Here is a 16951-nt window from a genome sequence, read left to right as displayed (position 1 = left end):
CGACGTAAAGTTTACCCAATGTAAAATGAGACATTAGTAAAAGATATTTCGAGATTGATATGGAATAGGAATTCTTATTTGGCCATGGTCTAACTATAACGATTACATTTTGTTTGCACAATAATTTCTCAAATGTAATTATCAATCGATATAGCATTTCTGTATTGAAGGGTTTGAACCTTCATACTTTTTTTTTGCTTCATTTATTTTTATCCATGAAGATAATTGTTGACCAAAGATATTTATACAATATCGACAGTAGTAGACGTCTGTTAGAGGGATAGGTATAATCCCTGTCTATTTTACACAAATTGGTTGTCACTGAAGTATCTTAATACATCTTAACATGTAATTACTCCTGTAGAGGTCATGGTCAGATTGATTGTTGGGGTTTAAACGCCCGAGCAGCAATCTTTCAGCTATATTCAGACGATGAACATGAAATTGATGATAAAATGAACATGAAATGATGATGAAATGAAAAAGAGATCGGACACAAGGACAATGGGGTCGACAAATTTTGATTGCCACTGGAAATAGGGAGAGGTGGGTAGGGTCGGGCAATTTAGCCTCCTGTGGCGGAGCCCTATGGTTCCTATTCCGGGAGAATACCACAGTAGGGTTCATTAACGTGCGAGGAACGTGGCATCTTTCCCAACACGGTGCGCCACTATGGTTTGCGGACAGGTTTTCCGTATTATAGCCTGACAACCCCAGCATGTAACACGCCTGGGGTACCCCATTCCACCACCTGGGGCATACACCCCAGTTGCTCTGTGGGCAGAGCGCCCTAACCCCCAGCTAAGGTTCTGAGCACTATTTAGTCGCCTTTTACGTCAAACTTAGTGCTGCTGTAGGCCTATTCTATTAACACCCGACCTGCACGGGGCCAGCTATATTCAGGCGATGAACATGAAGTGGATGATAAAATGAACATAAATTGATGATGAAATGAAAAATGGGATGGGGCACAAGGATAATGGGGTCGATAAATTTTGATTGCCACTGGAAATAAAGGCAGGTGGGTAAGGTCGGGCAATTTGGCCTCCTGTGGCGGAGCCCTATGGTTCCTACTCCTGGAGAATACCACAGTAGAACGTGCGAGGAACGTGGCATCTTTCTCAACACGGTGCACCCGGCTAGGGTTCTGAGCACTACAAGCTTAGCGCTGCTGCAGGCCTATTCTTTTAACACCCGGACCTACACGGGGCACTAGAAAAAGTGAGGGATGGGTAGAGTCGGGCAATTTAGCATCCTGTGGTGGAGCGCAAAGGTTTCTACTCCAATTGAATACCACAGCATGGTTCTTTAGCGTGCAAGGAACGTTGCATCTTTCCCAACACGGTGCACTACTATGGTTTACGATCAGGTTTTCCATATTATAGCTTGACAACCCCAGGATATAACACGCCAGGGGTACCCCCTTTCCACCACCTGGGGCACACAACCCAATTTGTCTGTGGGGAGAGCGCCCTAGCCCCCCGGAGCACTATTTAGTCGCCTTTTACTGTAGCGCTGCTGCAGGCCTTTTTTGACACCCGGACCTGCACGAGGGTCATGGTCAGAATTCTTATTTTAGAGTAGTGTTTGTCTTAATAGTACGAGTAAGAAGCATTGACTTCGAAAATGACGTTAGTTGGGAGCTTTTCCCTTTTTATTGTTTCTTTGTCCTATATAGATTATGTTTATCTGTTCGTTTTTCAAATATGTCGACGATTTGAGTGTAAACAAAAGACCTTGTCAAAATGTAAGTAGCAGTAGTAACAGTAAAGCACATGTTCTTCGCTGGAAGTTATTAATCAACAAATTGCTTAAGGGTGTTTAAACCACGTAGCAATACCCTTCATTTCTTATATATAAGGTTTTGATATTGTGTTTGCTATTTTTTGCATGATATTAATAGCTTTACTTTCATCATCTTCATTTTTCTTTGTAAATGTATTTAATTCTGTTTGCTCCATTGTGTATATCGATAGTTTTTTAGTTTTCTGTTTTCACGTTTAGGCCATGTACTTTGATTCTAACATATTTGAATTGTCCCATTATTGACGCTTTGATATTTGTTTTAGATATTTTGTTCTACACTAAATATCGGCAAGACATACATATAAACACCAAAGATTTGTAAACCAGACGTAAAACAAAAATAAGACACCAGCAATTTGAACTTCTACAAAAGAACTGGGAGTGGCATCAACTTCTCCAGAAATAAATAACTATCAATAGTAAGCAATGCAGTGTTATCGGTAACAGAGAGTATATGGCCATCCCAAGGTCAACAACAGGTGACTCATCACATTTTATACCATTGATCAGTTGTATAAGACGAAGAGTTTAATCGGTATTAATGCTCCACTATAGTGCATCACTTCAGATTACTGTTTGATGATACCGTCCTTTTCGTTTTATTACACATGTTATGGGGCGGAATCATGCAATACGATATACGATTTATCAAGCCTAATGGCATTAAATACCGCACCTAGACACCTCTGGTTCAAGTTACTTATTCAGCATTCATGGGACCAATCGTTGGCTAACTATTTCGCCCAACCATCACGTATATTGTAAATTCAATTTCAAGAATCTAAATCAAATTATAGGACATCTTTCTGTTAATAAGATTACACGAAGTTTGTTTTGTCGAGGACGAGTCTGGAATAATGTACTTCGTATGATTTGTGTCGAGTTGTTTCCGTGCTAAAGTGCTTAATGACATTTTTCTACGAACTAATAAGTATACTTCTTCTGTAAATCATTTTGATCCTAGTCGTTTATGCCAGCTGAAGTTTTTATTTTTTTTTGCTTTTACAGCACTTGAATGACAAAACAAAATATATAATCTTGCAAGGCGTTCCATTTTTATATTTATTTTTGAGAGAAAGGGCCAGTTTTCCGTTAATATAGTTTAGTATTAATGCTATATGGTTGATTATTGTGGTTAAACGCCCAAGCAGGAATATTTCAGCTATATTCAGGGAATGAACATGAAAGGGATGATAAAATGAACATTAAATGACGATGATGAAATGAAAAAAAAAATGGATGGGTCACAAGGATAATAGGGTCGACAAATTTTGACTGCCACAAGACAAAAAGGAGGGATGGGCAGGGTCGGGCAATTTATCCGCCTGTGGCGGAGCGCCAATGTTCCTACTCCTATCTCCTAAACTCAAGAGTTGTTTTGATTATAATTTTCGATTGGTACTGTGCAATCTTTTCCACGGTAACTAAACACAGAGGAGATTATGAAAAATTATTACACCAACCTACTTAGATTACCATGAAAAAAAAAGCATAAATTTTATAAATTATCTTAAAATGGTAGGACCACATACCATGCAAATAAAAAAAAACAAAAACAAAAAAACAACAGAGTAATGAAATACGCACACAGCAGAATAAGAGTATAGACGTGTTCAATATCAAATTACAAATGATAATTAACGTATTCCGACTTATCCTTGCAAATAGTTGCACAAACAAACGTTTTAATTCAAACTAGATTCAGACTGATGAACAAAAAAGGCCATAAATAGTTTTTCTTCACTTTAACTTCAACCTTGAGTTTTATATCTGACCTACATAGGTAATTAAGCCCCGTGCAGGTCTGGGTGTCAAAAGAATAGACCTGCAGCAGCGCTAAGCTTGTCGTAAAAGGCGACTAAATAGTGCTCAGAGCAACTGGGATGTGTGCCCCAGGTGGTGGAATTGGGTACCCCTGACGTGTTACATGCTGGGGTTGTCAGGCTATAATATGGAAAACCGGACCGCAAACCATAGTGGTGCACCGTGTTGGGAAAGATGCCACGTTCCTCGCACGTTAAAGAACCTGGAGTAGGAACCATAGGGCTCCGCCACAGGAGGCTAAATTGCCCGACCCTACCCACCTCTCCCTATTTCCAGTGGTAATCAAAATTTGTCGACCCCATTGTCCTTTTGTGTCCCATCCCTTTTTCATTTCATCATCATTTCATGTTCATTTTATAGCTGAAATATTGCTGCTCGGACGTTAAACTACAAACAAACAAACAAACATAGGTAATTACAATCTAAAAGGGGGGCGTGTAAGGTCGACAATCATCAGAAAGGGTTTTTTTGTATGAAGACTTTTTTTTTATTAAGGTAGGAAGTAGGTATACAGGTGTACATATTGAAGTACAGTTTTGTCTGTTGTTTCTTTTTTTGAATCAAATATGTACATTTAAGCCCATTTCATTGAAATTTAAATTGAAGTAGAAAAGGAATCAAAAAACCTTACTGAAACTTCATGGAATAGTTCTGACAATGCAAAATATTGGGATGAAATAGGAGACAAAATATTGAAAAAAGAAAATTGCAATAAAAATAGTGTATTTCATCGCATGTTCCCTATCAGGCTTCATTATGTGACGGATTGTCTACTGCAATTACTCAAATTGAACCCCTTCAAGATCAGTTGTTATTTGTAACAAGAAACCAATTAATGCTTGAGGGGAGCAATGTGTTATAGACTTTCACAGAGCGTAAAAATAATAAAGGAAGGGAATTTATCTCTTCATAATTTTTGTTTGGCTTCAGGCTATATTAATCATGATTCAATTTGATTGTGCAGTTTGTTTAAGTGTGCAGAATGTTTACGGTTTCATCGCGTTAATGTAGTTTTCTATGTCTCGTGGTATGAAAATTGTTTTCACAGTATACCAACCTTGTATGGCATTTTATTATCGAAAGGGATTATTCACACTTGAAAGAGTAATCAAGGGAACCAAGATTCTAGCAAAATTCAAAAGAATGTAATCTAGCAACAATGACCAGACATGGAAAACAGACACACAACAAAGGACATAAAATGACCAAAATAATACATACAAAGTAATAAACTCCACTAAAAACTGGGAGCATGTACCAGGTGCAACGGGAGGGTAAGCTTACTCTGCTTTTGTAGGAAAAACAACCGATTTGCTCATGAAAAGTCACTATGAAAAGTTACATTCCAATTCATTTACACGAATACATATTTTCATGAAATTTGTTTGTTTGATGTTTGATGGAGTTTAACGTCCGAGCAGCAATATTTCAGCTATATTCAGACGATGAACATGAAATTGATGATGAAATGAAAAAGGGATGGGACACAAGGACAATGGGGGGTCGACAAATTTTGATTGCCACTGAAAATAGGGACAGGTGGGTAGGGTCGGGCCCTATGGTTCCTACTGCGGGAGAATACCACAGTAGGGTTCTTTAACGTGCGAGGAACGTGGCATCTTTCCCAACACGGCGCACCACTATGGTTTGCGGTCAGGTTTTCTGTATTATAGCTAGACAACCCCAGCATGTAACACGCCAGGGGTACCCCATTCCACCACCTGGGGCACAGATCCCAGTTGCTCCGTGGGCAGAGCGCCTACCCCGCGGCTAGGTTTCTGAGCACTATTTAGTCGATTTTTATGACAAGCTTAGCGCTGCTGCAGGCCTATTCTTTTAACACCTGCACGGGTGTTTTTCTTACACATTCTAAACAATGTTATCTTTGAAAAAAAAGAGAATTATTCGCGGTCATTTCTTTTCACGTTTATTTTAATGCTAGTGCAATTAATGAAAATAAATCTGTCGCCAAAATAAGTTGGTTTACAGTTCTAAAAAAGAGATTAATAGGAACATTGTTAAAACTAGAGGTAAATTGTTTTGCGCCTGTCCCAAGTCCGAAATTTCTGGCCTCTGTATGTCTTATTTCATTTTCACCTTAAGATTATTTTTTATGTTACTTGAGTATATACAGGCAACTCTAAATCTGTGTATAATGATGCTTTGGGCCAGCTGCAGCCTGCCCTGTGGTGTGGGAATTTCCTCGTCGTTAATTGAAGACCAGTGGATGCCTACGGGCGAAAATTGTTACCCGGTAAGGTTGTTGCTTTTTCGACATACTAATAATACCTACTTTCGTTATACTTATATTTCTTGGTTCAAATATGACCTCGAATTATAAGTGCCATTGTAACTTTGCTATTAGACATATATGCTATTGACGATTAAATAGTTATACGGTATGGTCAAAATCCATGAAAGAAGGCAGTATATTAAAAAATCCATGAAAGAAGGTAGTATATTCACAAGAATAGACGAAACGGTGGATATACAGGCAGACAGCTGATTAGGAGACACGTATCATATCTGCGTAAAACAACGTATTACAAAGTACATGTCAATTCATAACAAAATTGACAAAGAAAAGAAAACAATATTTATGGGCATGATATTCCATAATAATAATAATAATAATAATAATATTTCGTACCTACACAAAAACGTAAAAAATCTGCCCGTTGTCATTTCCTAAATAAAGAGAAATATTAACAACATCTGCTTGGGAATAAATTACAGAAAGGAAATTGCTACTGTTTTCTTCACTTGGTGTATAATGAATTGCAAACACGCAGAATGAGAAAGTATAATTGCAATATTTTGACACTTTCTTGTCGATAGATTAAAATCTATAACACACTAGTCTCTGAATATAACATTCAGACTACCAAAAACCGATAATAATCTTATTATATTTTAGTTCTTAATGCAATAGAAAATGTCATATTATGGACTCCTTAAAAGTTTAATATACCGTAATAATCTAATACGTCCTAGACAGGAAGCGTTCAAACCATTTGAATACGATAACAACAATGAATACTTTTTTATGTAAATCAATAATAAACCAAAACTACTCTTAAGATATTATTGGTAGTATGCCTACTCGTAGTTTTTAAGATGTATTCTCAAACGAGATAGATTTCATTTGAATGGGGTGATTGATTTGCATATTGATGTTTACAAACCATAGTGCTTTAACACAATATAACATTTTAAACAAGAAGAAAATCTATTATCCTTAAATCAAATATCCCTTTATTTAAGGATCGTAAGCATTATATGGCTTTCGGTTTAGAATGAATCTTGTTGACTTCTATTCTTTTGGAGAGATACACAATTCAATTAGTTAATTTTCAATGGCAAATATAGGTTTTTTTTTTAAACAAATATGTTTGCTTTGTTTGTTTGCTTGTTGGGGTTTAACGTCCGAGAAGCAATATTTCAGCTACATTCAGACGATGAACATGAAATTGATGATAAAATGAACATGAAATGATGATGAAATGAAAAAGGGATGGGACACAAGGACAATGGGGTCGACAAATTTTGATTGCCACTGCAAATAGGGAGAGGTGGGTAGGGTCGGGCAATTTAACCTCCTATGGCGGAGCCCTATGGTTCCTACTCCGGGAAAATACCACAGTAGGGCCGTGGCATCTTTTCCAACACGGTGTACCACTATGGTTTGCAGTCAGGTTTTCCGTATTATAGCCTGACAACCCTAGCATATAACACGCCAGGGGTACCCCATTCCACCACCTGGGGCACACATCCCAGTTGGTCTGTGGGCAGAGCGCTCTAGCCCACGGCTAGGGTTCTGAGAACTATTTAGTCGCCTTTTACAACAAGCTTAGCGCTGCTGCAGGCCTATTCTTTTAACACCCGGACCTGCACGGGGCAAAAAATTTATTTTTGTCGAGAATATTTTACGACGAAGATTGTTTGTTTGCTTGTTGGGGTTTAACACCCGAGCAACAATATTTCAGCTATATTTAGGCCATGAACGTGAAAGGGATGATAAAATGAACATGAAGTGATGAAATGAAAAAAAAAGGATGGGAAACAAGGATAACAGGATCGACAAATGTTGATTGCCACTAGAAAAAAGGGAGGGATGGGTAGGGTCGGGTCGGGCAATTTAGCCTCCTGTGGCGGAGCGCAAAAGTTTTACTCCAATCGAATACCACAGCAGGGTACTTTAAGGTGCGAGGAACGTGACATCTTTCCGAACACGGTGCACGACGAAGAAGCAATCATTTTAAACAATGTATAATTAATTCAGATAGTGCTCAGACCTCTTTGTCAAATTACCAAAACCTATGTCAATTTTCTCTTATATGATAGTAGGGGTCATGCTATTCGTTTTTGTCCTAGTACATTATAATCTTATTAGTTGTACGATCTATTCTTCGTCTTTTATCTTCTTACTGTTCACGGTACTGTTTTTTTCTACATAATTCCCCTCTTTTTATCTTCTATATTGCTACCTCTTATATCACAGAGAATTATTGCATAACTTTGATTACATGCACCTGGTCCATGCTCCTAGTTTTTAGTAGAGTCCGAGTTGCTCATTTACTTTTGTTGCTTTGTATGTATGGTTTCGGTTACTTTATGTTCTTTGTTGTGTATGTCTGTTTTCCATGTCTGGTCTTTGTCCCTGGATTACATTCTTTTGATTACCGCTATAACCTTGGTTCCCTTGATTACTCTTTGATATATTGTACTGGTATTATTTTTCAGTAAACCATTTAGATCAAGTAATTTTAAATGTTGTGTCGATATTACACTCATTAAATGCAATATGCATACACTATTTAAGGAAACTTAGATATAATGGAAAAAAGCCCAAAAGTTTTGAATCTAAGTGACGATAGCCGACAAACAATTGAATAAAGCTAAACAATAAATCAATCAACAAATAAAAGGTACTCATACAAACGAGCATCACGAATGCACAATGTAAACAGGTTCAACTCGAGAGGAATTTTCATTTCTTAAAAAAAACACGCATTGAAGATCATTACCGTTGATATTCTTTGGTAAAACTTATCGGTGCTGTTTCGATGTTTTCGCCAATAAGTAATCCTTTCTATAGCTTAATTATTGCATTTTGAACTTCCTAAATGGTTTTTGCCAATGCTTCTGATATAGCTCCTTTCGAACATCTTTATTTGAAATTGATACATGAATTGGTATTAGAGAAAGAAGACCTTTGATAGATGGTTGAACTAGGCACTGGTACTTAAGTCAAATTTGAAGCTTCGAAAACAAAATGGTCAATTAGATCATTTAAATATCGAATTGCACTGAGTTTATAACAATTCAAAGACTTGTCTGTGTCATATTTGTTCTTAGTAATACGATTCTGGTTAACCTTCATTATCGAGTGCTCAAGGTATTTAGAACTTTTCTTTGAAATAAAATGATAATTAACCTAAGTTATAAAAAAAGTGTAAAGCTGCACGCCAAATTTTCATCTAGTTTTGTTATTGTTCCTCATGATCAGTATATGTAGCGTATTAGCAAAGTTGTTGAGAAAACAAACATTAGATCAATTGACATTTTCCGTTGTTGACTCACTGCAATTTATCCACTATTTGTTTTGTTTTTACTGTGTGCATCACAAGAAGTATCGTACAACCTTTCCGTATGGCGTTTCTTTAGTACTTCATTTTCCACTTGAATGTTGTTTTGACCTCGATCGCATGGTGTACACTAAATTATATACCCAATGGACTCTGTAAACAGTGCACCGCAGGTACCGAGGCTTAAGTATTGGAATCAATTAAATCTATTTTTTTTAATTGTTCATGACTAATGGACCAATGAATACACATGGGGATACAGTTGTTTTGTAGTTTATAAGTACAAAAATACCAATCATAAAAGTATTGGAAATTTTGATGTGCTGTGTTGTGCACATGGTTAAGTAACAGTCCATATACGATTTAGACACTGCCATTATCAAAGTGGTTTATGGTTAAGAAAAACAAACCGAACAAACGGTGATTTTTCAATCTACATATGCTATATTTTTGTGTAATCAATTGTCCTTTCAATATTCACTTCTACACTTTTTTAAAATCAACCAAATCAAACTTAATCAAGAACAATAACTCTTTCAGAGTGTCAATTTCATGTACAATCTATATATTTTTCCCAAATGAAAAACTAAGACTGTTTATATGATCGATATCTGTTTCTGAACAAAAAAAAACAAAAAAAAAAATGAATTCGGTGGTTTTTTATATGCATAAATCACCTCCTGTTTGATTTTCATGAAGACTGCTACTTAAATGAAGACACCTCTCATCAGCAGCATGAGAAGCAAATGTAAAAAAAGATGTAAAGCTAGGTCTCTGAGTTGAAAGACAATAATGTATTATTTAATCAAGATCACGTTACTCAATAAATACAATCTTTCTCTTTTTCTCATATGTAGAGAAACAAGCTTATTTTGAAAGTATATTGTCCATGGGACTTGTGTAATTCATTTCATTGCTCATTTACTTTTCAATTAATCTATTCTGTCCCATTTGCGGCATAGGACGATTGTTATAAATAAAGCAGTATTATAAACTTGTTAAGTTATTCTCTATTTAGTGTTCAAAATAAGTCCGCATCTTCGTACGAATAAGTTTCTTTGTTTGTTTGTTGGGGTTTAACGTCCGAGCAGCAATATTTCAGCTATATTCAGACGATGAACATGAAATTGATGATAAAATGAACATGAAGTGATGATGAAATGAAAAAGGGATGGGACACAAGGACAATGGGGTCAACACATTTTGATTGCCACTGGAAATAGGGAGAGGTGGGTAGGGTCGGGCAATTTAGCCTCCTGTGGCGGAACCCTATGGTTCCTACTCCTATTGAATACCACAGTAGGGTTCTTTCCCAACACGATGCACCACTATGGTTTGCGGTCAGGTTTTCCGTATTATAGCTAGACAACCCCAGCATGCAACACGCCAGGGGTACCCCATTCCACCACCTGGGGCACACATCCCAGTAGCTCTGTGGGCAGAGCGCCCTAGCCCCTGGCTAGGGTTCTGAGCACTATTTAGTCGCCTTTTACGACAAGCTTAGCGCTGCTGCAGGCCTATTCTTTTAACACCCGGACCTGCACGGGGCTCGTACGAATAAGAATCGCTATTCATTTCCTAAAAACTTTCATCATTCATTTATCACGAAGAATTTTTGTTTTTCATCGTAAGCAATTTTTTTTATTTTTCATTAGTCATGTACGTAGGTTTATGATTGATCACACAATATGCATTTTATAATTATTTCAAGTCCAAGTGATCGCAAATCAGAATTATAATTATTATCATATTAATTGCGGTTTTCGTTTGTTTGTTTGATTGTTGGGGTTTAACGTCCGAGCAGCAATATTTCAGCTATACTCAGACGATGAGCATGAAATGGATGATAAAATGAACATGAAATAGAAAAAAAGGATTGGACACAAGGATAAGAGGGTCGACAAATTTTGATTGCCACTGCAAAAAGGGGGGATGGGTAAGGTCGGGCAAAATAGCTTCCTGTGGCGCAGCGCAAAGGTTCCTACTTCTATTGAATACCACAGCAGGGTTCTTTAACGTGCGAGGAACGTGGCATCTTTCCCAACACGGTGCACCACTACGGTCTGCGGTCAGGTTTTCCGTATTACAGCCTGACGACCCCAGCATGTAACACGCCAGGGGTACCCCATTCCACCACCTGGGGCACACATCCCAGTTGCTCTGTGGGCAGAGCGCCTAGCCCCTGGCTAGGTTTCTGAGCACTATTTAGTCGCCTTATACGACAAGCTTAGCGCTGCTGCAGGTCTATACTTTTAACATCCGGACCTGCACAGGGTAATTGCGGTTCTCGATGCAAAATTAATGATATCAATGTTGATGCCTTTTATTACAAAATATATGAACAAGGACTGTTTTGGGATAAACAACTCGCTCAATCGATATTATTTTTTGACTAAGCGCAAAATTGATTGCAAAAATACAGAATGAAAAATTATAAATGAAACATTTGTCACTCTTTATTGAATAGATTATGGCATGAAAGTATTTATCGTACATTTGTGTATATACTGAGTGTATTTTTTTTGTTTTACGGTTGTTTCTTTATGAAACATACAATCAATTGAACTTACAAAAGTCTCTTAGACGCCGGGCTAAACGTTATGTAAAGATGTCATATTGAAAACGCTATCCATTTTTACATCATGTTGGCAATCTACATTTACTTACGTTGAAGTATCACTTGGTGAATGGAAGCTATATAATATAGGCCTACTTGGCCTGGTCTAGAGCGATTTAGTGCAGACGGTATTGCTAAAGATGTCAGAGCAGAGGAGGAGTTGGAATACCGCAAGGGCAGCGACTTGATTCGCATAAGCATAACCAATATATATATATATATCTGCGTCCTTGCATCAACATTTTCTGTGAAATCTAGCCGTTTATGGTATATGTCCATAGAGTAATGAACTAAAAGCGAGATGGTAGAGTCCCCACTTCCAATTAGACTTCCTATATATCAATATTAGCGTTTCAAAATATTGTCATTTTTTATCACATATTGAGTAATTGGTAAACTGAGTTGTAATGCTGTTACCCTAAATTTAATGTTGAGCGTTCTCATGAGTGCAAAGTATGAATTTGTTCAAAACGAAATCAGATTATTGAAAACGACTACATAGGCAAAAGTTTTTATACAATGATAGGTTAGCAACAAATTTGTTACCACAACCTTATACATAGAAAACTGGACGTTTATCCCAAATATGTATTTAATAATATTATTGACATATTTGTGAAATAAAAGTGCAACAAGTCTAGATGATGAACGGAATTTACATGTTTTATTGTTTGTTGTTAAAATCCTTTTGATCATACACATTTCACTTGGTTGAGCAGTTATGCAATTTACTGTAAAAAATCATCTACACATTAATCTTTAATTAAAACAAGTAAGTCTAAAAGAAGAGACAGTCGGCATAATATATGAATGGTACTCTAATATAACACATAGGCTGAGTTGTAAAATAAACACGTCATGCCGACAAACAAATACAAGGTTCAATATCATTTAATGTCATGCTTAGAAGATGGGCAACGGAAATCATGGCATACAAATTCCTTATTAAGTTACCGTAGCGACACAAACCTTCAATATATCACTCGTCTCGTAATGTATGAAATACTACCAGTAATTTAAACTTTATCCAAAACACACTTGGTTTATAATATTTTGTAAAAACAGCGTAAAAATCATTAAAAAGAAATTCAATTGAACTGAACTTAAGTCCAAGGTAGCAGTGAAAACAGCAGCAATAAAGAAGTACCAATTAAGTTCATAAAGCAGACTACCTAAATAGTCGATTGGACTGTTGAATGAAATAAGGTATACTGAAAAGATATTTTTTATTCGTATTGTTTCAAGGAACATTCGCGTGTGAGTTATATTTTAAAAAAAATTTAACAATTTAAAACAAACAGTAATGGTAAGCATTTTTATTAATTACAGTATTTCCTTCTTTCATCTTTTTAAAATAAAACCAAAGTTATCAGAGAAAAAAAGTAGAACAAAATTACCCGCAAATGATAAAACCTATTGAAAAACTTGTTGAAAACTGATCAGAGCTTCTTAAAACTATTTAAAGCATCAGGTAGGCGCAAATTAACTTTAATCTTACCTGAGTTAAACGTTAGCACCAAATTAAACAATCCAAAAATATAGCTTATATTGTAAATAAAAACACTAATTTCCATGTCCTTAATACATCCATTGAGTAAAATAATGTTTCAGAGTAAAACACATCATTTACTTATTCATATAAGCTTGAAACCTTTAAAGACATGATTCTCTTTTGATCATAACGCTCTAATACCATAGATTGAACTGATGTCGACTAGAACGGCCAACTTCTTCATACTTTTGTTATTGATTGATTTAAAACTCGAATTTTTGTCAATTGAAGCCTTGGACTGCTGAAACAATAAATGCATTATCCTAATGCTTATTAATTCATTTTTTTGGTTACTATAATAAGTAGAACCAACTTATTCGTACGAAGATGCGGACTTATTTTGAACAGTAAATAGAGCATAACTAAACAAGTTTATAATACTGCTATATCTATAACAATCATCCTATCATGCAGTGATAGAAAATAATTATTTAGAACAAAAATAAAAGTAAATCCTTATGTGCAGCTGCACAACGTCGTGATTGCAAATATATGAGACGAAAATATCAAAACGTTGATGAAAGGGACATCAAAGAAGCCAGGATTCGAGCGTAGTGAGGAAGAACATTAAACAATGATATCTATTTGACAAGAAAAATTGACACACACAATAGGGAACATGAAATAACCAAAAAAAAACCCCGAGTTTTTTGTTTGTTGGGGTTTAACGTCCGAGCAGCAATATTTCAGCTATATTCAGACAATGAACATGAAATGGGTGATAAAATGAACATGAAATGAAAACAAAGGATGGGTCACAAGGATAATAGGGTCGACAAATTTTGATTGCCACTGCAAAAAGGGGGAATGGGTAAGGTCGGGCAATTTAGCCTCCTGTGGCGGAGCGCAAAGGTTCCTACTCCTATCGAATACCACAGCAGGGTTCTTTAACGTGCGAGAAACGTGGCATCTTTCCCAACACGGGGCACCACTATGGTTTGCGGTCAAGTTTTTCGTATTATAGCTTGACAACCCCAGCATATAACACGCCAGGGGTACCCCATTCCACCGCCTGGGGCACACATCCCAGTTGCTCTGTGGGCAGAGCGCCTAACCCCTGGCTAGGTTTCTGAGCACTATTTAGTCGCCTTATACGACAAGCTTAGCGCTGCTGCAGGCCTATTCTTTTAACACCCGGACCTGCACGGGGCAAAAATAACGAGAACAAAGAAACAAAAAGATATTAACTACCTGAACTCCACTAAAAACTAGATTGATTATTGGGGTTAAACGCTCGATCAGCAATATTTCAGCTATATTCAGGCGATGAACATGAAAAGGATGATAAAATGAACACGAAACGATGATGAAATGAAAAATGGAATGGGACACAAGGATACTGGGCGAACACCAATTATCGAATACCACAGCAGAGTGCTTTAACGTGCGAGGAACGTGGCATCTTTCCCAACACGGTGCACCACTGTGGTTTGCGGTCAAGGTTTCCGTATTGTAGCCTGACAACCCCAACATGTAACATACCTGGGGTACACAACCCAGTTGCTCTGTGGGTAGAGCGCCCTAGTCCCCGGGCATATTCTTTTAACACCCGAACCCGCACTTGGCCTAAAAACTAGAAGCACAGACCTCGTGCACCAGTTGGGTAAGTATATTTTGCCTTTTAAGAAACCCCATCGAGTTGCATATGAAATAACAAGTCGTGGTAAAACAAAAGTGGAAAGAAAACCTACGTATAGAAGGATTACAAATGACCCAACCAATATACACCAAGTAGGAAAGTTATTCTTCCGGCTTTTTCTCCTAGATAAAATTGCTATAAATATGAATATTGATTGTACAAAGTGTCAGTTAGTAAATAATTGTCATTTGGATTTTATTACCATTCTACACTACTGTATCAAAATTGGAGGAACACGACCATTGTGTCTTGTAATTATTCTTGAACCGTAAGAGGTAAGTTTCTTTTCCCCCCCCGAATTTCATTACTCGGATAGACATAAAAACTAGGCGAGAATATCAAATGAATAGATATAAATACAAAAGCAATTGGTACCAATAAAACATGGAATAATAATAAAAACAAAATACCAGTAAGAAATTATTACAATGACAGCGTACATATATGTGTCTGTCTTCGTCCTCCATGTACAAAAATAATCCGCTTGATTTTATACATTGCTCAATTTTCAATAATACAAACATGATCCGAAACACCAAAGTACACAATGATTTAAGGTAAGGCGTCTACCGTTATATTTGGAAGAACAATATATACATCCTTACGTAGAATCAGCATAAACATATGATGCTGTTTTACTACAAAATAATAAAAATAATTTGACAATAAAACTATTTCCTTGTTTTTGTTCTGTATAGCATCGCCAGATTTAAAATTTCTTTAATGTCAGGAAGTAAATGCTTACTTTGAACGGTATTTAATGATAAGGGTTTCAATTTTAAACTTTAATTTTAGAACGCGTTCTGATATGCTGGAAAATCTTTCATCATCTCATATACATGATTTTGTTATGAGATAGTGATGTCACCAAACTTTTAACTCCTTCAATCAATGCCCCGCACAGACTTGAAAAAAAAAAACGTGAATGTGTGCGACGCGTAATTGTGGTTATTTATTAATATGTGGAAACAGAGTTACTACCATTCTTTAATTGGTATCAAGTTTTATTTATTGTTTGTTAAATCAAACCGGACACACGTGATAAATGTTTTAGGTCTACTGTGGTGTGAACGTTAAATGATTCAAAGTGGTTTTGTGTTTGCTTTTAGTTAAAAATATGTTTCAGTGCATTAGTAAATAGAAAACTGGTACTGCAGTATGAGCAGAAGATTACCTTCCAACTAATTACAAAGGGTAACAGACAATAAAATTTGTTGTATCTGAAACATTATTGAATTGAAATAAAATATTAAAAGTGATGATGGCAGTTATAATAAAAGACCAGTATTAAAACACAAATTTGAGTCATGTCAATTGCATTAATAGCAACAATTATTGTGGACAAAAAATACCCTGCTTACCTAAGGTTGTTAGGAGCATTTTTATATTAATGATATCTGATGCTTAAACAATTACATTGCCGCTCCAGCGCATTTATTTTAATGCATCATGCTTTACAATATTGTTGATGTTCAAATGATGCTCCTAATGGAATAAAAGCAATTATATTTTTATTTGAATTAAATTTTCTTTTGAAGATTGTCCAAGTGAATAATGAATTATATGATGTGAAATTCATGTAAGAACATAGCTTTATTTTGTTGTATTTACAACATCAAAGACCCATTAATTACGCTAGTTGATTACCCGGTAACTTTTCTGTAAGTTTTTTTTAAAAACCTCTACTAAACGTATAATTTGTATTCTCCTTTCAATTCTAATTTATATTGTGCTTGAGGCCTTTATTCGTATAAATATTTACGCCAAATGTTTGATGTTTTATGCCTTTTAATGGCATGCAATTAGAATATAAAAGACAAAGTTTACCTCACTGTTAAGGATAATCAATTGTACCTTTCCCTGGTCATCATTTAAAACAAAATGCTGTATCTAGATTGGTATTTTTTTCCTTTTTTTTGCATTTC

At 36.2% G+C, this 16951-nt stretch overlaps 1 protein-coding gene across 1 annotated transcript in view; it reads right to left on the bottom strand.

Moving 5' to 3' along the window:
• Positions 1-13694, bottom strand: part of LOC148621923 (limbic system-associated membrane protein-like) — a 30403-nt gene extending 16709 nt beyond the window's left edge. The window contains exon 1 of the mRNA XM_088574021.1: positions 13334-13694. Within this exon, the coding sequence (XP_088430147.1) occupies positions 13334-13409 (76 nt within the window). The 5' untranslated portion in view covers positions 13410-13694. The remainder of the gene's footprint in view (positions 1-13333) is intronic.
• Between the last annotated feature and the right edge of the window lie 3257 nt (positions 13695-16951).

Source organism: Perna viridis, chromosome 3 (assembly GCF_037379345.1).
Source record: "Perna viridis isolate PV_CMFRI_1.1 ecotype Kerala chromosome 3, ASM3737934v1, whole genome shotgun sequence".
NCBI classification, from domain to species: Eukaryota; Metazoa; Mollusca; class Bivalvia; order Mytilida; family Mytilidae; genus Perna; species Perna viridis.
This window is presented reverse-complemented; position numbering and strand designations above follow the sequence as displayed.